General features: G+C 49.7%; 4 protein-coding genes across 4 annotated transcripts; 1 reads left to right on the top strand and 3 right to left on the bottom strand.

Moving 5' to 3' along the window:
• Positions 1 to 2,737: 2,737 nt before the first annotated feature.
• Positions 2,738 to 3,975, bottom strand: PtA15_1A460 (uncharacterized protein; the record flags this gene model as incomplete). Its single annotated transcript, XM_053165490.1, has 4 exons — positions 2,738 to 2,784; positions 2,866 to 3,204; positions 3,289 to 3,581; positions 3,647 to 3,975. 4 exons carry the CDS (start codon positions 3,973 to 3,975, stop codon positions 2,738 to 2,740), a joined length of 1,008 nt encoding a protein of 335 aa, XP_053016676.1.
• A 10,135-nt stretch (positions 3,976 to 14,110) lies between these two features.
• Positions 14,111 to 16,062, bottom strand: PtA15_1A459 (uncharacterized protein; the record flags this gene model as incomplete). The annotated part of the gene is made up of 4 exons (XM_053165488.1): positions 14,111 to 14,989; positions 15,068 to 15,463; positions 15,604 to 15,661; positions 15,920 to 16,062. The coding sequence occupies 4 exons, from the start codon at positions 16,060 to 16,062 to the stop codon at positions 14,111 to 14,113; spliced, it is 1,476 nt and encodes a 491-aa protein (XP_053016675.1).
• Positions 16,063 to 19,834: 3,772 nt separating this feature from the next.
• On the bottom strand, positions 19,835 to 21,196 carry PtA15_1A458 (uncharacterized protein; the record flags this gene model as incomplete). Its single annotated transcript, XM_053165487.1, has 4 exons — positions 19,835 to 20,242; positions 20,348 to 20,737; positions 20,798 to 21,014; positions 21,138 to 21,196. The coding sequence occupies 4 exons, from the start codon at positions 21,194 to 21,196 to the stop codon at positions 19,835 to 19,837; spliced, it is 1,074 nt and encodes a 357-aa protein (XP_053016674.1).
• A 166-nt stretch (positions 21,197 to 21,362) lies between these two features.
• Positions 21,363 to 22,652, top strand: PtA15_1A457 (uncharacterized protein; the record flags this gene model as incomplete). Its single annotated transcript, XM_053165486.1, has 3 exons — positions 21,363 to 21,454; positions 22,305 to 22,374; positions 22,482 to 22,652. 3 exons carry the CDS (start codon positions 21,363 to 21,365, stop codon positions 22,650 to 22,652), a joined length of 333 nt encoding a protein of 110 aa, XP_053016673.1.
• Positions 22,653 to 23,204: the final 552 nt, after the last annotated feature.

The raw sequence follows: 23,204 nt of genomic DNA, 5'->3' as shown, positions 1-23,204 counted from the left end.
ACGGGATGGTCTGACCAACCAGTTCTGGACGCTCAGGTTGCAGAACCTTTTTTTTTTTTGCTTTCCTGCGCCCACCTGCAAAGATGCTTTGCCAAGTGAGCGTTTGAGAAGACAATTTGATTTTGATTTTTTTTTTCCTTTTTTCTTTTTACCTTTGATGTTTTTTTTGGAACAGTGGAAGCAAACTGGTTTGCTTAGGTATTAATTGTGCAATTCCACATGATTGGTATAGCCAGTGTTGTGTAGTGTCACTGCCCGCAAACCGGTGACAAAATCCGGATTTCATTGCGCTGACAAAATCCAAATTTTGCCCCGAGTTCGAGCCCCGGGGCTGTCTTCACCTGCCATTCTCAGTGGCAGGTGCAAGTGGAATGCACAACTCCCTCGATGGCCGGTGCTAAACTCCCTCGATGGCCGGTGCTAACCGGTCATTGAGGGGACATACACACCTCCCTGTCTGTACCGGCCATCAAGAGAAACACACAACACTCTCTTGTTGGCTGGTCAGTGCCGGCCAGAAAGAATAAAGTATTATTTTCACTCGCGATGGCCGCTACTGACCGGCCATTGAAATGTGATGCACACACCCCTTGGTGGCCTGTCAGTACACCGGCCATCAAGACAAAAACACTAAACTCTTGATGGCCCGTACTGGTCAGCCATTGAGAGCAAATCACTCTTGTTGATGTGTATACACATCACCCTTGATGGCCCGTCAGTACTGGCCATTGAGAGGAACAAAATAGACTCTCAATGGCCTGAAATGATTGGCCATCAAGAGGACATGTACACCTCGTACATTGACCCAACTGGTCATCGAGAGCAAAGCGCTGGACTCTTGGTGGCCAGTCAGCGCAGGCCATCAAGAGTGTAGTATATTCCTCTCAATGGCCGGTATTGACGGACCATTGAGTGGGGTATGTATGTCCTCTCAATGGCCAATCATTTCAGGCCATTGAGAGTGTATCATGCTCCTCTTGATGGCTGGTACTGACGGGCCATCAAGGGTGATGTGTATACACATCAACAAGAGTGATTTGCTCTCGATGGCCGACCAGTACGGGCCATCAAGAATTTAGTGTTTTTGTCTCGATGGCCGGTGTACTGACAGGCCATTGAGGGGTGTGTGCATCACATTTCGATGGCCGGTCAGTAGCAGCCATCAAGAGTGAAAACAGTACTTTATTCTTGCTGGCCGGTACTGACCGGCCAACAAGAGAGTGTTGTGTGTTCCTCTTGATGGCCGGTACAGACGGGCCATCAAGGGAGGTGTGTATGTCCCCTCGATGACCGGTTAGCACCGGCCATTGAGGGAGTTGTGCTTTCCTCTTGCACCTGCCACTGAGAATGGCAGGTGACAAAATCCACGGCAGGTGACAACAGCGCCGGGGCTTGAACTCGGGGCAAAATTTGGATTTTGTCAGCGCGACGAAATCCGGATTTTGTCACCCATTTGCGCTAACTTAACACAAGTCCCCCCTGGTGGGAGCGCTGTGGCTGGCGGCGAAGCCGCCCCTCCCGCAGGGAGGCGGAGAGCCCTCCGGGCGGGGTCCCCCGGACCCTCCGCCCGAGAGGCTTTGTTAAGCTAGCCGTTTGCGGGCAGTGTGTAACTGGCAAGAAACTCCTCAGAAGGAAGCCTTCTGGGAAGAATGGGCTGTGGGTTCGAGCCCGCGGGAGTTCCTTTTGTCTATCTGCACTTACGGGATCAAGCTGTTGCCAACGTTGTGGGCTCAATAGGGCTCAATCCCTCGACGCGCTTCTAGAGCGCGGAGGGAAAGGCGTCAACTTAACGTTGCCGGAGTGATTGGCAAACGAAGGTGCAGAACCCTCGTTGGTCCAACAACGTCGGCGCGCCCGCTCCTCTTCGCCGGGATGCGGTTGTGACAACCAAAACCACGCCAACCAATCCTTTCGTGGTAATTTCTGACCGCGTCAGAACGTTTCCCCCTGCGGAGGAAAGCAACGTTCGGGGGACGCGAAGGCGGAGTGTCAACAGAACGTTGACCTGCTCCTGTGGTGTACAAGAGTGTAGTATGTTGCTCTCGATGACCGGTCAGTACCGGTCATTGAGAGGATTGCTTTGCTCTCTCCGTTTGCGGGCTGTGTGCCGCTGCGCCATCTCGCTCCTGCGGAACCCTTGGCATTGGACTGTTTTTATCGCCGGGTGTTTGTCATCAGATCGTCTTTGTGGGTCTTCACGAACAGTCTGTGCCCGTTGCCACAGTCACGCGCTCTAATTCTCCCAAATATAGCTAATGAAATATTTACAATATGTCTAAGGAGGGGAACCCAAATGCCCAAACTGAAATGTGACCCCCTTGGGAACTTCTGTCACTTAGCAAATGCGCATGATAAACGGACTTCAGAATGATTAATCAATTCGTAGATGTAAACTAGGGAGTTTAGATGTTTATGCTGTTGAGGTGGTATATGTACGCTGTCCGCGGTATCTAATGACGTAGGTCATAGATTCATAAGCTGCAGTCTGTTATCTTGATTCGATTCACAGTAACCATTCGAATATTATTTTTTACTTCTTATTTTTCTGCTCTATTGTCTGTAGTGTCCTGTATGCTATTGTGATAATTGGAGTGAACTCAATGTAAAGAAATCCTCACAAATGAGCGAGATAAAAATGAAATCAATGAGAGAAGAAACAAATGTTCGACATTGATGTGAGTGATTCAGTGTGTGACCAGCCAGTGGATTCTAGACGGGAATGTTGATGGTTCTTAGCTCAGCGAGCCTCGAAGCACGGAGTGTTTTCCGCAAAGAAGTGGACCACTGATAAAAAAATGAGACATCAGAGACTGAGAGATCAGGTTGTGGGTCTTGGTAACAAGAAGTGAACTGAAAGAGACTAACCTTCACGGGGCGCGTGGACCGATCCTCTGCGAGGGCCTATCACAAGGGCTTTTTTCTCGCCTCCAGCGACGGGGACATAGTGCCCCTCGCCGATCATGGCCAGTAGCTTCACCAAGGCTCGGCCGGTACGTGGATTACGGAATTGGCGCACATCCTGAATCTCGTCCATGTCCTCAATTTCTTCCAATTCAAGCTCTATGCCCTGGTCTAAGAACCTTCCAGCAAAGTAATCTGCAGTCTCAAGAGCACTTCGGTGAGAACCTCGCGAACCAACTGACCCTCCAGTCGCAGGTCCGTGGCTAAGACTGACTTCACCACCGCCCCATGGATTGACGGGGTCTGCAGAAGATAATTATGGAATTGAGCGCCTGAAATTTTCCAATTGAATACTGAATTATTTCATCTAAGGGAGCACAAACTCACCTGCGGTCCCGTTAACGATGCAGATCGGCACAGCGTCTCCCAATAGGGTCGCGCAATCCGAGTTGTCATCTGTCGGCAGGTTGGCACAGTGGATGGCAACTCCAGCAATGTAGCTCGAACCAAGCTCGAGTGCGAGGCGATAGCACATGTGTCCCCCGTTAGAATAACCAGCAACAAGGGTGCGTTGCGGACAGGTGGACCAATTCTCGGAAGAGTATTGTATGATAGACTTTGTGAAGCCGACGTCATCAATGTTCTCAAGCTTGGCCGGATAGGCGGCCGCTTTCCGTGAGCTGAAGAAGAAGAAAAATGAGTACCAATTAAATGTCTACAATTTCCTCGAAGAAGTGCCACTCACTCGTTCCAGTTGCCCTTATATCCGCTGGGATAGGCCACAATGAATCCTAATTCTGCCGCCAATTTATCGTACCCCATCGCAGTTGTTCTACTACGGAAGATAGGCCCGGTTTCCGTAGAGCCGTGGAAGGCAATCAAGAGGGGCACGTTTTGCTTCCCTTGGACACTTTCAGGAACGAAAAACAGCACCGAGCGTTGGAAATGGTTGTCCGTGGCCGGTTTGGGTTTGTCTGAAGATTTGGAAGCAAGGACTGATGGAATGACTGAAGATTTGACCGAGATTTTAATATCGAATAACTCTCCTGGTGCGGCGAATGCAAAAGAACTCATGATGGAGAATGAATCAAACGAAAGATCACGTGGAGCGGAACGACACAGCTAATACAAAATGAATGAAAAATTTAAAGGTCCGTCAAAGAGAAAGCGCTTGCGAGCCTGATAAAAACTGAGATTGGAGTGTGTTGGAGTTTGAGTCGTTTGAGGAGGCAAGTTTATATACAGAGACAAATCTTCTTGGCAAACGGAGAATCAGACAGTTTCGGTAGTATTTCCCAGAGCGTAAGCTAGGCGGGTACCAGATTATTGTGCACGTTGGTGATGCTAGAAAACCAGCTGTTAGAGCACGTTGGTGGTCTTGGTCTTGGCGAAGAGAATTATATTGCCAAGGAGCGGGACCGGCTGATGCTGAGAATGGGTGAGCTAATGGGGCGGCTTTCTTCACAAATCTGGCTCGCCCTGCTGAGAAAAAATACTCAGTGGGCTTCAAGCGGGACGCAGAAGGTACTCGACCGTAACTTGTACTTCCTCCAATCAGAAATGTATCAAATGACACAGAGCTGACCCAGAGCGAACGCCTAGGGGGGGTTGACAGGATTATTGAGCTGGGTCGACTTGTCTTATAAGGATCGTGTGTAAATATTAAGCTAGAGTTGTACTCTTCGACTTAAAAGAGTGTTTTTCATAGACGAGGTCTATCTTTTAACAGAAGCTAGGAAGTTGGTCGAGTGGTTAGGATGGGCGAGGGAATCTTATCTGCTCACCAAGAGCCCCTTTTATAAGGTCACATATCGACGCTCATTAGAGAATCAAATTTTTTTGCCCAGCTGGCTGTGTAGCACTCCCGAGCAACGGTCCACGGAGCACCTTTGATGTTGGGAGCAACGCCAACCCAGTCATGTCGAACCGGGCATTGAGGACCTCATCCCCGGGTGTTGCGTTTCGACGGTGGTGGACACTTCCAATCATAACCCCCAGTCGCAGGCCTGAAGCGCGAGGTTTCAGCGACGAGTCAAGGCCTTCTAGACTGTGCCACCGTGCTCAGGCAAGTGCATCATTCTTACCTCGTCTACAACAACACTATCTAGGGGTATTCTTCAAAGTCTCAATGAATCCATGCTGTTTTGTCTATTAGTTGGTAGTTCGTGTGAAGGGCAACCAAGCTAATGTAATGGTCACTGATGTGATCGCCGGCAGAAAAAGAAACAATTGACCTTCCTGGCTCATAAATAGAAAAGGGGATGTAAAATTAAGAATCCTTGCCCAAAGCCGGATCTCACACTCCGTTTTCCATCTCAAAAAATTACGGCGGTGTTTTTTTCTTAACTGTTCTGTAAGCTCAAAATTCAGGTAGCTGTGCTAACACTACATTAGAATGCACTGATGGTCAGTTTTGGTCATCCGGACTAATGCCAAATTCACGCTTTAATCTTGTGGAATCTACTAGCTTTTCCTGGAGCCAATTGTAGCATCATCTAGATACAGCTAACAGAAAGCTGAAAAGCCTGTTCACTACAAGAGAAACTCGAGAAACTGCTAGCAGTTGAGATGCAGAAGCTCAAAGGAAGCTTGAGGTGATACCCAAGCCTTTCTCAAAGTTTATTTCAACCAAGGTTGAATACACAGTCACTGTGCACATTGCACAGTGACTGTGTATGAAAGGGCAAACTTGTGAAGTCCCTCTTCTGCGGGGGGGCGGGCAGCCCTGGTCACGGAGCGACCCCTCCGAAGGAGGGACTTGATTCTAAAACTGACTTACAACCGTGTCACGGTTGGCCAGTTTTGGTGTACACCACGGGCGCACCAGAACATCATCTGGAGGTAAGCGCTGCGGTTGTTCTGACGGTTTGTCTGCCCGCGGCGGCAACCGTTGGGGATTGGTACACATGTATGTTTGGGCAAACGCTGGGCCAACCAAGCTGTTGGCTGGGCGTTGGAGTTAATCCCCAGAGCGGGTGCAAAATGTACCCAGGCCGGCCCGTCACCGCCGCACGCCTGGTGGACTGGGCCGCCACCTCCTTGGGGCCCAATAATCAGGCACCAAAACCCATGTTCCTGCCAGTGGCTTGGATGCAAGCAGTGCCAATGACACTGGACGAGTGTAGTGAGCTTGTGAAGTGGCCTTGCTCAAGGGCTACATTTACATTCACAGGACAGACACATTGGTACCCCCAAAAGCTCATTCCAGAAGACCAACCCACAAACTTGAAGTCATGAGGATTCAATAATGAGTGTGTAAAATGACTTCAGAAGAATGAATGTAAAAACACATCAAACACTGTTTTTTTGTTGCCTGCAGTGCAGTTTTGTACTTTTTGGTGTGTTTTCACTGCCCACAAAATCCCAATTGAATTTTGGCCTTAATTTTTTCATTTATTATAATTCACTAGAGGCCAAGGCGGCTTTGCCGCTGCAAATTCAATGGCCATCCTGCCTCTTTCAATTACCCCTCCCCTTGACAGGCTAGCCATATTAGACAGGCAAAAATTATTTTAAATCTGGTTAAGTAGGCTGTTGTGAAGCATCTCCCATTCCCTGCTAAGGAACACACACTCCATTGCATCCCATGCATGTAACAAATACATATTTCTCATTCAAATCAATTTTATGCAAAAAAATTGGATTGCACAAGTCTTTAATTAATCTGAATAAGTCAAGCCCTAATATTTCTGTGAGACTGCTTAATATATAGCAAGAACAATTAAAAAAAATCCAAGAACACTTTAGTTATGATTCATATAATTACTTCATAATCCTGATTCCTCCATATCCAAGCAAGCTCTGTCCATGATCCGTGCCATTCTTGTGTGACCTGGTCTGTCTGGAGTTTGATCAATGTTGCCAGGAGGAGGGCCCCAGGGAGAAGCATTGGGAGTGGGGGCGGCAGGGATTGCCATTGACACTTGCGAGTTGGTCTGTGCAAGTACCACCTGCGCAGGGGCAAGGCAGAGGGGGCTGAACTTAACTGAGTCCCTCCTCCGCCTCCAAAGGAGGGACTTACAAAAAAGAGTTTTCTTTTCTTTTTGGCATGACAGGTTTGCTCAATGTATGTACATCAACAGGCAAGAAGCCTGCACGTCTATCAGTATTTGTTTTGTTATATAGCACCCCACCCTAATTGTTAAGAAATCAGCTAGAAAGAAAGCCCCATAATGGGTCAGACAGGGGTCCCTAGGAGCATTGTCTCACAGATTGCAATACATTTGATGTCAGTTTCATAAAAAAAGCAAAATTTCTTTTCATCCTCTGTACATACACTTGTCAGAGCTATGGAAAAAAACAGACAGATGTGTCACTTTTTTGCCTCAAAGGAACTGCCTGTTTTGGGGTACCTGGCGGAGTGTCTCACAGGTCATCTTCTGATGCTAATTTTTTGTTGAAGGAGGGGTGGTACATCCCCAAAGTTTTGTGAGGTTTTAGGCCAAGTGTAGACCTTCATCATGGTCTTTACGGTGCCACAATAGCTATTGTTTTGAAAACGTTATTGCATACTTAGGATTTTCTCTGCAAAATCTGAAAAACTCGTCACGCCAAAAATGTCCACTGATTGAGAAGTCCCCCCTTCGGAGGCGGGCGCGAAGCGCCCAGGAGGGACTTTTGTAGCTGAGTTTGGGAGGGGGCCTTTGACTTGCAAGCGGTATGGCAGGGTGGGGGAGTCTAATTCTCACATCTACTCTTGATGACCGGTCTGACTGGTCATTGAGAGGTGGTAAGTCCCCTCGATGACCGGTCTGACCAGTCATCAAGAGGTGGTGAGTCCCCTTGATGACCGGTCTGACCGGTCATCGAGAGGTGGTGAGTCCCCTCGATGACTGGACTGACCGGTCATCAAGAGGAGATGTGAGTCCCCTCGATGACTGGCAAAGACCTGTCTCAAGAGAAGATGTGAGTCCCCTCAATGACTGGCACAGACCGGTCATTGAGAGGAGATGTGAGTCCCCTCAATGACCGGCACAGACCGGTCATTGAGAGGAGATGTGAGTCCCCTCGATGACCGGCACAGACTGGTCATCAAGAGGAGATGTGAGTCCCCTCAATGACCGGCACAGACCGGTCATTGAGAGATGTGAGTCCCCTCGATGACCGGTCTGACCGGTCATCCAGAGATGTGAGTCACCTTGATGACCGGCAAAGACCGGTCATCAAGCGGAGATGTGTCTCCTCGATGACCGGCAAAGGCCGTTCATGGAGAGGAGATGTGAGTCCCGATGACCGGTACAGACCGGTCATCAAGCGGAGATGTGAGTCCCCTTGATGACTGGTCCAGATCGGTCATAGACATTTAACTTTACTGCATATGTACTGACAACTGAGTCCCCTTTTTACCCTCCAGCTGACCTGTAACCACTCGGACAAGTGTGTACAGGCCAGCATTGTGTCTGCCCAGGCACAGGGCCCTGGCAACCAAAGTTGAGGTGCTCAGGGTGCAAAGCATGAGGACCCAGGTCTTGTGCAGCTGGGTTGGATACTTAAAGGGTGTGAGGGAAGCTGTTTGTCCCCCCAGGGGATCTGGTTTCGTCCCACCCCCTCCCTGGAGCCCACTAATCACTTGATTAGGGCCTCCTTGATTACATTTTTGACCAACCTTTTTTTGCCTGTTGCTCCGGCACAGGCTGGAGGGTCAATCCAAGGTGCCCTCCGGGGTGTTTGGGGATTAATCCAAACTTTTATGGGATTTTTGCTAATGAGCAGAGGCAAAAACTTTGATCTTGCCTTCTGTGTTTCTGTGATTTTAATAAACTTGGATTTCACATTTCAGTCTATTGATTCTGATTGTTCATTATTTTTTTGGAATAGTATTGAAGAGTTTCCAAAATCATCATTTGATGCAAGGAATTTTGTAATTTTTTTGTTTTTCCAAATACTTTTTATTTTGTTACATTCATTCTTCTGAAGTCATTTTACACACTCATTCTTGAATCCTCATGACTTCAAGTTTGTGGGTTGGCCTTCTGGAATGAGCTATTGGGGGTACCAATGTATCTGTCCAGTGACTGTACTGGGGGCAGCCGACCCCAGTTCAAGCCTTGGTGCTGGCAAAAGCAAATTTGCCAACAGCTGTGGGCAATTCACAGCTCAATCCTTTTGGTCTTTGGTTTAAAAGCAACCAGTGTGGTGTTCTGTTCCTGTGTCAATGTCAAAAATCATACAGTAGCATTGTGACAATTCAGTTACAGCAACACTAGGCAACATGGACCAAATAAGGAAGAGAAATGATACATAGGAATTTGTCTCAACAGGGGAACAGAAGGAAGGAGTGTGCAGGGGGAAGGAAGGAAGGAAGTAACAGGAGGAAGAGGATGAGAGCCCAGAACCCCATAATTCTGGATGGGCAAGGGTACTTGCATTCTAGGCAGGTGCTGGGTCATGGAACAGTCTATCAGGAGGCTGCATTGTTTGGGAGGTTGAGTTAGAAGGTATCTAACACAGGCTGCACAGCATCTTGGCTGGAGTCTTTGTATTTGTTTGTTCATGGAAGATTCTATCAGGAGGCTGTGTTGTTTGGAGGTGGAGTTAGAAGGTATCTAACACAGCCTTCACAGTGTCTTTGGCTGAAGGCTGTGTATTTGTTTGTTTAAGGAGGAGCCTATTGGCAGGCTGTGTTGTTTGGAGGTGGAGATAGGGTGTATCTGGTCCAGCATTCACAGAAATCTCCTGCTGAAGGATGTGTAGTTGTTTGTTAGTTTGTATATCATAGATGTTTGGCTGTGGATTTAAAGTGTATCTAGCACAGCAAAGCTGTGTTGTTTGTATTTGTGGCTGTGTAGCAAGGCAGTGTAGGTGAGAACCCCTGCAGCAGAAATCCCTCACAAGGAGCTTCCTGCAGCAGAAATCCCTCCTCCTCCAACATAAAAGGAGGGCCTCTCCCCACTATATTTTTCCTTTTTTTTTCCCATCAGCCTACAGAGGTTTGGTCACAAGTGGTTAGTTAGTTTAGTTAGGATCAGCCTATAGAGTTTTGGTCACTGTGGTTAGTTTTAGTTTTTAGCAGCCTAGGAATTTCTGTTTATTGTGGTTATTAGTAGTGGAGTAGTTTAGAGAACTTTAGTGTGTGTTGAAGAAACAGTGGTAGAACCAACAACTAACCAACCAACATCCAACATCCAACCCATATATATATTTATTTAGGGTCGGGCTTTAGGCACGCCAAAAAAATTCCAGATGCACGCCAAAAAAGGCATGAACTCCGGACCACTCCAAGATTTTTGGAGTGGATGATTGTTCACTCCAAAACCAGCCCCCATTTGGAGTGCCCAACCCGGCACTCCAGGATGGTATGGGGTGAACACCCTGCCACACCAAAACCAGCCCCCCCTTGAGGGACGGTCTGCGCCGGCCACCAAGGGCAGTATACTTGATGACCAGCACAGGCCGGCCATCAAGCGGACACACCCCTCTTGATTACCGGCATAGACCGGTCATCAAGAGGATATATCCCTCTCAATGACTGGTCTGTACCGGCCATTGAGAGGGATCTGTCCTTTTGATGAGCGGTATAGACCGTTCATCAAGAGGACAGATCCCTCTCAATGACCATTCTATCCCGGTCATTGAGTGTACTGCCCTCGGTGGCCGGCCTGTGCCAGTCATTGAGTGTACTTCCCTTGGTGGCCGGTGCAGACCGGTAATCAAGTGTACTGCCCTTGATGGCCGGCCTGTGCAGTTCATTGAGTGTACTGCCCTTGGTGGCCGGCGCAGACTGGTAATCAAGTGTACTGCCCTCAATGGCCGGCGCAGACTGGTCATCAAGTGTACTGCCCTCAATGGCCGGCGCAGACTGGCCATCAAGGGGGGGCTGGTTTTGGTGTGGCAGGGTGTTCACCCCATACCAGCCTGGAGTGCCGGGTTGGGCACTCCAAATGGGGGCTGGTTTTGGAGTGAACAATCCTCCACTCCAAAAATCTTGGAGTGGTCTGGAGTTCACGCCTTTTTTGGCGTGCATCTGGCATTTTTTTGGTGTGCCTAAAGCCCAACCGTATATTTACTTTGTAACAGATTATTATAACAACATAGGGTCAGCAATTCAACATCACAAATTTTACAAAATATATCAAACCTTATCATGCTCACCACATTTAAACCAAGTTACAAAAGATTTGCCACAACTATTGATGCAAGTGATCTAGGTCAGATAGAGATTACTCTACAAAAGTAAGAGCTATCTTTGGAATCAGCCACACCATTTAAATATTGATTACAAGACTCTTGGTTATTTGCATGGTACCATCAGAGGGGCAGGTCTTTCAAACCACCCATAAATTGTAATAGGCTTTCAACTTATTCACAACTTATCTCCCCCTCAAAGGAACTTCAATTACCCCTCATCCATCCCTTTGGAGTCCCTACACCGGTTGATCAACGGTCTGACCACCGTGGAGCCACCAACCGGGGTTTCTCACCAGTTTGCCAACACCTGAGGGGTTGGTGAGACAGTCAAAGAGCTCAGCCGTGGGGCCAATGGTCCCAATTCAAGAAAGTGCGCCCGTGGTGTAGCCAGCTTTTGGACGGCTGCACCTCCTGTACATTCATCTTAACGTAGGTGGAAAGTTGGGTCAGAGATAGAGGAGAATGGTGCGGACCTCCTCATCCAATTTTTAAAGGAAAATATTGAAAATTGGACCAGCAGGAATTTTTGCAAGATCACAAAAATCTGAAAATCTGACTCTTCAAGATTGAACTGAAGTTGATTCTTGGCTTCTCAATCAGCAGCCCTCCTTCATAAAATTCCTCCAAACTTTTTCTATTTACCATCCTGGGATGACAGTCTTGTCCTCTATTGATTACATAAGGAATGTTTGGTTTAAAGAAAAAAAAAAAGTCATGTTGGACTAAAATTGGCTGGTAAAAAATCCTACACATACAATTTTTGAAAAATTCAAAATCCTTCTTGATGGGGATAAAGACCCCCATCTTGGGCACACTCTGCCCAACATTATTATCCACTGGGTGGTTGTGTGTATTTTACATGATTTTTACAAACAAAAAGGACCTCAGAAGCCCAACCATGACACGCAAGCATGCACGTTTTAGACACAAGCCTCTCCCGCACTTTGTGCAGTTGATGGAGAGGCTGTACAAGCTAGATGAAAGGTCATGATGTAGTTATGTAGAGTTTCAATGGCAGTTACACTGGAGTATGCCACATGTCAACTGCTGGCAGTTTCTAGAGTTTTTCTTGTATTGGTTGCTGTGAGAAAAATCACCCAGGGCTATTATTACTCATAGCACACACCATGGGAGTTTGCTTGGCACTTGCACGCAAGTGCCATTGCACAATATTGTTTAAGAACCCTGTTAGATATATCCTGTAACATTAACCTCAAAATACACTGAAGTCATGATGAATTCATGTTGAGATGATGCTCAATTGAGCTGAAGGAATGCTGAAAAAGGGTTGAATTTGATTGAAAACCAGCCCAAACTTGACTCTATGTATTATTGGAACTATTTGAGAACACATTTCAAACTGCCTTGCAAAGCAATATCAAATACACCGCAGAAAAATTTAAAAAAGCAGTTTTTCACAAGAATGATATATTTGGATTTATCATGTGTTTATCATAAATTCCAAAAATCTTTATGTATGTTAGTGTCACAAAAACATGCACATGTACATTTGTGTGACACATTCTTCAGTTGCTGAAGTTTTTCAAAACATAGCTGAAGCTCAGGGAAAAGTCCATGGGAAAAAACCTCATATTAACTAGGAGTTGGACATGACTTCATAAAATCTCCCTAAAATTTTATTCATACATATTGCTGAAAACTACATACAATTTGTGAAGGGTCCAGATAAGCCTGTGGTGCTGCATGTGCGCTCAGCTTGGTGTCAGTTGGCTCAGTGATGAAAAATGTGACACACCACCATGCATGTTTAAATTTGTGTAAAATATTCTTCAGCTGCTAAAGTTTTTCCTCAGGGAGTTCAAATTCTGGGACAAGTCCAGGGGGACCTCAGATTACACGGGGTTGTGAATGACTTAAGAAAATCTCCTCAAAGAGATTTATGTACAGATGTATGAAAATCAAGTAAAATTTGTCATGGTTCTCTGAATCCCCTGGTTCTGTGGGGGCACTCAGTGTGGCGCAATATTGTTTTGTGATGGACAATGTGTCACACAAACGTACGCGCGTACGTTTGTGTGACACAAGTTGTCACACAATCCCGCACGCATTATACGTTTGTGTGACAGTGCGACCCTCAGTCAATGCAAGCCAAAGTCAAACCATAGTACCAGGGCCAAATCAGACCTCCCAGAGTCTCACTACACTCCATCATAAGTTTGAACCATGTGTAATAGAAGCAATTTAACAAAAACTAGCAGATTTTTGGTGTGCACCCTGAAAATCAATATAAAAATAGTTTCTGAGAAACCAACAGGGTATGTGTTTACAAAGAGGTCAAAAATCATCACCATCAAAACATGAGGAACTTTGGTCAAGATTGAGGATCAAGTAAACCTTATCATTAAATTGGCCTTGTTTCCAGGATAGGTATGGCATACATTTTACACATTCATTATACAATACATCAAGTGTTGTTCAAGTTAATATAAGAATATGTTGTGTCAGAAATGAACCTTGCCTTCAAACCAGTATCTAATTGAGATCCAACAAAATCTATAACTGAGTTCAGAGATGGCACTTGCATGCAAGTGCTGAGCAAACTCCCATGGTGACAACTGTCCCATTTAAGAGATGCATTATCATGATCCTTGCTAATTGTGAATGTAGGCAAGATTTTGCTTGCAAGCTACCAGAAATAAAAAGAGAGATCAAGAATGGGCAAAAAATTGATGGATTTTGGTTTATTTACAGCACATAGAATATGTATATCAATATATACATTCTTATGAACAATGCTTTGCTACCTATCACCATACCTCAAATACTAGCAAAGACATGAAATCAAAAAAACACCGGAGCTGGAAATTGGTGGCATATCCGAATCTGCTAGTGTGCGTGTGCAAGCTATTTGGACGACACCCCATTGGAGATTTTTTTCTCTTTTTTTCTCTTTTTTTTTTTTGAAGAGTTTAGACATGTCAAGAACAGTGCAAGAAAGAGAAAGAGGAACAAGGACGTTGTGAGGAGACAACAGAGAGAGAGAGAAACAGGCAAGATAGAAGGGGGGAGGCGATGAACGTGGGTTAAGAAGAAGAGACGAAGTCATGGATGGAGACAAGTGCTACCACCATGAGATTCTCTTAGGGAGGTCACTAGGGTCAGTGTGGGTTTCAGAGACCGGGGGCGATCCCGATTTAAGACTAGAATGGGAGCTGGAGAGGCTAGCCAGGCCTGCAGGAGTGGCTGTAATTTTTGAGGGGAGAGGAGCCTCGGCGCTGGCGTCGGGAAACTCGTGAGGTATTTCTTCGGTAGTCGGCGTGAGGATCTCGCCTCGTCTGAGGAAAGTCTTGACCCTGACTTTGACCTTTGCGGGCGAGCCGATCGGGCTGTAGAACTGGGCACACCGCCCCGCGCACATTGCTGAGACCGGGTGGTCATCGCAGCGGCGAAGACGCGCACCGTTAACGCCATATGCCATTCGGGAGCCGCTCGTCGAGGGCGGATCATCGCTCAGATGGTGCGTCGGACTGACCTCCGTCGAGTGCTCAGGCGATGGTGCCTCTGACGGATAGCCATCTGGGATCTCTAGTCGTGAGAGGATCGAAGCCCGGTGCAGATCTCCAGGGCGAGAGGGCCCTGAAGCCGTGACCAGCGGCGAAGCTGCGCCCTCACTAGTCGTCTTCTGGGAACTCCAGAGCTGCCGGAAGCTGACCTTGAGTTTATCCAGGACGGAGGTGAGTTGCCCCTGCTGAACCAAGGACTGTGATAGCTGCCCCTTCAGCTCAACGTTCCTTGCCTCCAGGTGTTCAAACCAATACATGATCTCTTGGATAGAGGCAAACCGACAGCGGGCGACATCGGACGTGACAGGCACGTCGGAAGCAACAGAGAGATGTTGCTGGGCAATTTCTTCAGGTGTGCCCATGAAAGAACATCCAAATCTCTCCCATGGACAGCGACTTAACTTGGATTCATTGCGTGTTAAATCGGTAGCGGATCGCTAGATAGAAGTTAGATTATGACAAGAGCAAAGATCAGTGCGTGTTACGTTGGATGAAGTGTGGGTGTGCACGCTAACCACCTGGGTTGGGTCCTGAGCTTTGGAAACCAAGGTTGCCCGGTTGTTGAGCCATTGAAAGCGTAACAGGCCAGATTTTGAGTTAACATGGTCAAGTACTGATCGCTGAAAAATGTTTGAATCCAGCAATGGTGCTGCAGCCTGGGGTTGCTGTGGATTAAGGGATGGATTGATAACCACATGATCAAGTTGAGCCTGATGGGTGTGGACGTGGTTAAGGACGAGGTCCCGTTGGCAGACGAAGGAGCAGCCGAGTTTGGACTTGAGCGGACAGGACACTAGTAGCTCGTCTACAAGCTTGTTGATGATCTTGGGGGCCGGCACAATCAATGAGAGCGATAGTGGCAGTCGGTCAATCGGACATGTTGCAGAGACCTCCAGTGACTTGATAAGGCACTGATGAAAAGCGAAGGTAAATGGGATGGTGAGCGCGAAGTTTGTTACACTGGGGTGGCACGGTTTTATGTAAACAGATGGCACCCATGAACGGGGTTTTGACAAGATAGTTGAGCGGTAAACACTGGCCATTCACTCACGGATTGACAGAAGATGTGGTCGGTGGATTCACACATGACTGGTTCTATAAACGGGTTCCTATTGACGGGAAACGGAAGAAGTACAAACAGATGAGAAGTGAGTTTGCAAGAATCATTCGATATCAAGTAAACAAAGATTATGACGGCAACACCCGGCGGGGAGACACTAGGGCAAATCGCACGGATCATTTGTTGAAAAACTACATATTTGAGAGAAGCCGGACCCGCAACGAGTATGTGAGGTCCATAGTGTTGTAACCCTCAGTGTAAGAGTGATAATAACAGAGAAATGATGCTTGTTGGCCACATTTCTTACCGGCAAATTGGACAGACCAGGTTCTCATTGGGTTCCGAGATGTAGTCGTAACCATCTTCGAAGTTATAGAGGCCCGCAGAATGGGTGGGTGAGTCTGGCGCTACGGTGGAATGGGAAATCGATTGTGGAGATGATGGATTCATGTTGAGAGAGGTGAGGTTCTTGACTTCTTCCGGGGTAACAAGCTTTTGAGGCTGGGAAGGCGCTATGTAATAATGGTGGGTGGGGTCGGGATGGCGAAGGTCTCTTGCAACGAAAGGTTATGAGAGTTCCGGCTTTCCTTCCTTTTCGCATGAAACTCAGTCCTGGGTTGTTAGGCGAGGTCACCAGATCGACAACTTAATATAGCCTCGGAGGAAAAATTAAAAGGTTCAAGGATGGCAGGTTTTAAGTGTTCCAACGAGGCTGTTTGGTCTGGGAAGAGACTCGACGGAACTGGGCGACGCAGGCCCAGCCCAGATATCGGGGAGTTTTGAGATGGTACTGAGCAAACGCTTCCCTCACCCGCTGTGACGGATGATTTTCTCAGCCCATTCGAGCCACCGCGGGCAGCACTCATGAGCACATCCCTGGGATATGCATTCGACTTGAGTAGAACGGTCATAAAATGGGCAAGAGGCTCATCAAGTCCAAGACTCCGTCCTGATATCAGCCTTTGAGGGCTCGCTTCGCTGGCCATCCGAGACTGGAGGCTATCCAGAAGTCAACTTCAAGCCACACACCCATGTGAATGCGCCTGATATCCACAGTCCGACAGAAGCCTTGACTTAAATACTCTGCCCGATAAAAATGTTATCAGGTCGAACATCGTCTTCATCTCATGGCTCGCGAGAGGTGACGAGCTTCTCAAGCTATATCCCGCCAGTAAATCTGACTTCTGAGCTTTTAGATTTAAGTGATCAACCCATCAAATTATCACAAGACGATGGTGGCATTCTTGGCCCAGCATCAAGAAAACAGACATGGATGGCCGGTCAGGGCTCAGTCGGAGCGTGCAACAAACAGTCCGCGGGAATAATTCCAATGCCATGGCCAGCTGATGCCGCGGGCCCCATTAACCGTTACTTTTCCTTTCTTTGGTGCTTTAGATCTCAACTTTCTGTCGAGACAGCTGTCATAGCTTTTGTGACTTTCGGCCAATCACCTTCCCCATTGAAAAACGACGAAAATTTAGTTTTGACGAGTTTTTGTCTTGCCTCGATACGCTTCCGACCATCACGGAACTGTACTGCAGCTAACTTGACCTAGTCCAGCAATCTGTGAAAGATTACCTGATTTGCACGCAAAAACCTCAACCACATGGGCACCAAGATCCCCAAGACTCCCGTTTACACCTCTACCAATGAAAGTTAAACTCTCCTCCGGCCAGGCCAGGCTCGGGAAAGCCCTTGTGTATGTGGGTGGCTAAAAACATGGATTTTTATCAATTTCATACCTTTCTCCCACATGTTCTGGGTGTATGCTCAGGATGGTTTCACTTTTGGAGGCACAAAACACTCCTTTTTTGCAGATAGCCAGTTCTGTTAGCTTGAGGGCACATAAAATCACAAAGAAAAGAGAAAATTTGAGGGATTATGTATTGCATGGTTGAAAAACTATGTCCAACTTAAAATTTCTTTAAGTTATACCCCCCCCCCCCAATATCAGCAGTGATATTCAGCCCTTAGGCTTCACCAATTGGAATAAGTGGCTTGAATTTATTATTTCAAGGTGTAGAAAAATACATTAAGCAGATGATGTATAGAATTCAGCAGGAGGGCATTTTGTGTTTTTATAATGGACAATTCAGTACTAGCACTCCTCACACAGGGAACAATTATACACATTTGAGGTTAGACTATTCACATTGGTTTGGTTAAAATTGAGGTTAGCAAACCCGGTTTAGCTAACCTACTAGTGTCAAACACATTTTTCCAGGTTAACTTCCTGGTTGACAAACCCATGAGGGCTATTGGCCCACCAGAGGTTTGATTTCAGGTTAGTGGTTGCTAAATTTAGTGACCGCTAAGCTGAAATCAAACCTTTTGTTTGTTAACCTGAGCTAACCTGGCACCAATGCGGGTGGCCAATCAGGCTTGGTGGGTTAACCTTTCTTCCTCTGACCGTGAAATTTTGTCTTTTTGTTTAAATTCTAATCTCATTTTTATCCAGTTTTGTTTCTAGTTTCAATATTAAAACCTGTTTTTCATCACAGCTTATTAGGGAGGTTCAAGATAAGGATACCTGGGAAGCAGGTTGAGCAGTTGCAATTATTGCTATGAGGTTGCTTGGGATGATTTCTTGCTTGAACTGCAGGCTTAACTTTAAGCAAGGAAGTCACCTGCAAGCAACCAAATTTTGTGTTGCAGGAAGCAGGAAGTCTTATTGTGGACCCCCCTATTCCCCTCAAATTTGCCACCATGAAGTCTGTGGATCTTAAACGGGTATTTTTTTGTCAGAAGGGAGGCCCAAGGGAATTAACTAAGGCCCTGTTTGGCCCCAATGTAGATATTTGCTGATTGATTCAATAAAATCTACAACATTCAACATACAGCATCCAAAATTTTGTAGGCAACCTACACTACTGTCATCTTCATTGTTGCTATCAGATTGCACTGAATCAGCTATCTTCAGCACCATAATACCAACATGAAGTGTAATGTTGCTATGATGGTGCTGAAGATGGCCTAATAAAATGAGATAAATGGCTTGCCTTGCCAAGAGAAAAATGTATGCTGGGTTTTAGGTGTTTTATCTTTTATTGAATTAATCAGTGATTAATACAGCCAAACTTGAAAAGCTTGCAGTCAGGTCGGCCCAACTTTTGGACTGCTGACTCAAAGCTGTATAGCCCCTGTATGACAGGCAGCATACAGTAATGTGATCACAAGAAAATTGCTACTTCCTTTTTTTACTTTGGGGCCTCAAGGGTTGCACCATTGGAATCCTGGAGCAATTTTAATTCAATCAGACCCTTTGCTGCATGCCCCCCTCCCCTGCCCCGTGGCCAACACGGCACCCTTGTCGAGCCAACCCAGCCGCCCAAAGAGGTTTTGAATGCTGTACAGGCCTGTGGCTGAAATGGAAAAAATATTTTCAGCCTAACAGTCCCGCAATCTTTTTGAGTTTGGCTGTATATTGGTGCCAAAGGGAGCGTAAAAATGTATGAGAGTCCTGAAAGTCCGTAAGAAAAATCTACAAGCATGCGGCAGCTTACATAGGTCTTTTGTACCCCTCTTTACTACATAGCAGAAGTGATAGCATTAGGAAAACCTCTGACTCTGAGTTTATGCACTCTCCCTCGAACAACCCAAAGTGACACTGTTAAATGGCAATAAGAGAGATGGGTGTGACTTGAAATCTGGCACACCCAAGCCAAAGAAACCATGATTGTCAGCTGATCCATCATGTCCTCAAAGCAGAAAAATTAGAAGCCCACACGACACATGATTATGAGATCATCCATGCGAAAGTTATGCCCAGAAGCCCCGGCTACACACAGGTCTAAGCAGGCTGTCAAACAGCCGTTGCGGACTTGTCCGAGCTTGGAGGAGCACTGAGCCTCTCCCCTCTCCATGCCAGCTGGCCCAGCAGAGCACATTTTTCTCGCACTGGCTAGCCAATATCCGAGTGCCCCCTTGGCCCACAGTCCCCGACCCCATGGCCGCATTCTCTCCGCCAAGAATTCATATTTATGATAGAATACGGTACATCACGTGTCTGTCTTACTAATAACAACCAAACCCAGGAGAAAAAAGCAATCGAAGGGGACAAAGAACCCAGAGGAGAGTGATCCGTCCGCCACAAAAAACAGGCGCGATACATGTATGTAAGAATGTCCGGCAACAAAAGTGTGTGTGTGTGTGTGTGTTATTTTGGGGGAGGAGAGTAGATAAATGAGGGGGTGGGGAAGTTCTCGGTAGGGAGGGGGATGGGTTAGCCGCCGTCGTCGAGCGAATGGATGAAGGAGAAGGAATTAAAGAGGTCGAGATGATGGTGGGGATGATGAGTGGTGGCTGGGAGATGGCTGGTGGGGTTGAGGATGAGCGTAGATTGTGAGGAGTGGATGAAGGGAGGGGTGGGGATGGAGAGTGTGGACTGGGGGCGCAGGTGGGGCGGGGTTGAGGGGGAGGCGTGGTCGGGGTGGAGGAGGAGCAGCCGGTAGTCGTCGTGGATCGTGGGCAGGCGTGGGGAGGAGGTGGTAGAGGAGGAGGAGGGGGAGGGGGAGGGGGAGGCTGAGAGATGGTGTGGGGGCGGGGGGATGAAGAGGGTGGAGAGGAGTGCGAAATGGTCGATGAGGATGCGGAGGACTTCCTGGACGCGGTCGATGCGAGCGAGATAGTCCTGCAAGGGCTGTTCTCCGGTTGTTCCTGATGTTCTTGGTGAATGGTGGGGGTGGTGGGGGTGGTCTAGTGTGGAGGGCAGAGGCATGATGCCTGGCTGGAAGACGATGGCGAGGTTCTTGGGGGTCATGAGGTTGTCGGGCGCATGGAGCGAGAAGCGTGCGAGGAGCTCGAGCAGGTAGTGGAGCAGGTCGCGTGCCCGCCTGTCCATCTGGCGCCGCAGCACGCCCTCGAGCTCTTCGACCACTCCGGCGCCGGCGATGGTGCTGCTCCGGCCGGCTTTCGCGCCCGTCGAGGGGCCCTGTTGGCTGGTGTATCGCCGGTAGATGATGACCATCTCCATCGTTGCTTGGTGGGGGACTAACGGCTCCTTTTTAAGCAGGGTGGTCAGTTCGAGGAGAGTGGCAGGATGGGCATGGCAGAGAGGCTCAACTGGCAGGGCCCACAGATACCTGCGCAGGACGCCGGCGACATCGTGGAGGCTGAAGTAGGGGAGCTCGGGGGTAGGAGTGGGTGTTGGTGTTGGTGTTGCTGGAAAGAGCTGGGAGCTGGTTGCGGCGATGTTGAAGAGTTTCCCGTAGAGGAGGGCGGGGTCGGCGAAGAGTCGTTCGAGTTGGTTGATGCGCTTGAGGTTTCCGTTGATCCTGAAGATGCCCTGGGTGGCGAGTCCCTGGCTGCAGAGCAGGCGCTGGGCACAGACATGGACGATGGTGGGGATGCGGATGGGCCCGTAGAAGGCGTGGAGGTGTTCGCTGGCGAGGGGCAGGGCCTGGCTGAGCGGTGTTCCGAAGAGCGCGGGGGTGGCGACCGGCCGGCAGAGGCAGGCGAGCAGGGCGGAGAAGCGGTGGGGGGGGTGTCGTGTGCGTGTGCGTGTGCGTGTGCGTGTGCGGGTGGGCAGCAGTTTGCGGAGCAGCTGTCTGAGCCTGGTGGCGTCTTCGGCTGGGTGGTCGTTCATCGCTGGGGGTGCGGTGGGGCGCCGGGGGTGGGGGTGGGGGAAGGAGGGCAGCTGACTCAGTACATACATAGTGGTGATTCTGCTGACATAAGCCCACACCACACCACACTACCACAGCACAGCACAGCACCCTCCCCCGCAAAAAAAACAGCTCAACACCCAATCGATGGCAGACTCCAGCTCGCCGCCAGCCGAGGCACACCCGGGCTTCCTGCGCGCCGAGAACCCCGCCGACGCCTACCTCCTCGCCCACGGCAGGCCCGCGCCCAGCTCGGCCAGCCTGTTCTCCGCGAGCCGCCCCCGCCCGGACTCGCCCCTGCCGCTGCCCGCCCTCCTCGCCGGCTTCCGCGCCGAGCCGCTCGCCGGCGCCGAGCAGCACTGGGCCCAGTGGGCCGCCGAGCTCGCCCAGGGCTTCTCGCTGCTCTTCTACGGCCTCGGCAGCAAGCGCGCCACCCTCAACCGCTTCCTCGAGCACCACCTCGTCGCCGGCCGCCGCTGGGAGGCCCTCGTCCTCAACGGCTTCCAGCCCGGCTGCGACCTCGCCGGCCTGCTCGCCGAGCTCGACACCCTCATCGCCCAGCGCCCCGCCGAGCCCCTCCCCCCGCAGAGCAGCAAGCCGCGCTCGCTCGAGGCCCTCGAGGCCCACGCCGCCCGCCTCTGCGCCCTCCTCGCCGCCGCCGCCCCCCCGCCGCGCCCGCCCATCGCCATCCTCCTCCACAACCTCGACGCCCCCAACTTCAGCCACCCGACCGTCCTGGCCATCCTCGGCCTGCTCGCCAGCCAGCCCGCCATCCATCTGCTCGCCTCCCTCGACCACATCCATGCGCCCCTCCGCCTGCCCACCCACCTCCTCGCCGCCAGACCCAGCAGCCTGCACCAGCCAGCGGCCCCGCCCAGCTTCAACGCCCTCTACCACCATCTGCCCACGCCCACCGGCTACACCCTCGAGAGCCTGCTCAGCGGCACCCTCAACGCCCTCCTCCCGCCCGCAGTCCTCCCCCCCACCGGGCTCCAGCCCGCCAGGGCCGTCCCCGACCTGCTCCCCCCCGGCCCGCCCACCGTCCAGGCCACCCTCCACGTGCTCGCCTCGCTGACCGCGAAGGCCAAGGCGCTCTTCCGGCTGCTCGCCGAGCACCAGCTCCAAGCCCTCAACGCCCTCCCCGCAGACCTCCAACCCGGCCTACCCCCGCACCACCCCACTCTCCCCGCCCCGCCCCTCGCCATCTCCATCCCCGCCCTCTTCGACCGCGCCCGCTCCCACTTCATCGTCTCCGCCCTCTCCCAGCTCCACGCCCTCCTCGTCGAGTTCCGCGACCACCACATCATCCGCGCCTCCACCCTCCCCCCGCCCTCCCACCTCCAACCGCCCGAGAAGCGTGACCAGCAGGAATGGATCTGGATCGCCTTCGACCCCGACCAGCTCGAACTCATCCTCGCCCAGATCGACTCGCTCTGAGCCCAACCCGCGACGGGGCTTCCACACTGATGTCTAACCACAAAAATAGCCTAGAATCTGATCCGTGTTGTCGGGCCCGTGTTTGAGAGAAGGAGAGAAGTGGGCGATTGTGCCCGGATGTCCATCTGCTCTGGGGCCCAGCTTGCCGGACCCGGGCAGCCCCCAGACCCGGGCCGCGCCCACAAAGAGCATGTGCTGGCGGGCGCGCTCTTGCCCCCCTGGGCGCTGGCTGCCAGCGGCCCTTTGGCCACCCAGGCACACCATGCCCTGTTTTTCTTGCTTTTGCTGCCATGTTTGCGGGTGTCGATGTGCCGGCGACGGCCGTGGGGCGCGGTGCTCATACGCCCAGATCCAGGAGAGCTCGGCAGGTCTTGATTTGGCCCGGACGATGGGGGTGTGCTTGGCATCATAACGGGATGACAATCTAAAAGAATATTGAATTGGAATTTATTATCTAAATGAAACCGACACGCTGGAAGAAAAACAATTAGGAATTGAAGAGCACATCACCAGGGGAGATATGTTCCCACTCCCCAGGGAGTGCCACCGCTG

The sequence above is a fragment of the Puccinia triticina genome, chromosome 1A (genome assembly GCF_026914185.1).
Source record: "Puccinia triticina chromosome 1A, complete sequence".
Taxonomy (NCBI): Eukaryota; Fungi; Basidiomycota; class Pucciniomycetes; order Pucciniales; family Pucciniaceae; genus Puccinia; species Puccinia triticina.
The sequence above is the reverse complement of the archived record's forward strand: the minus strand, read 5'-3'. Positions and strand labels throughout refer to the sequence as shown.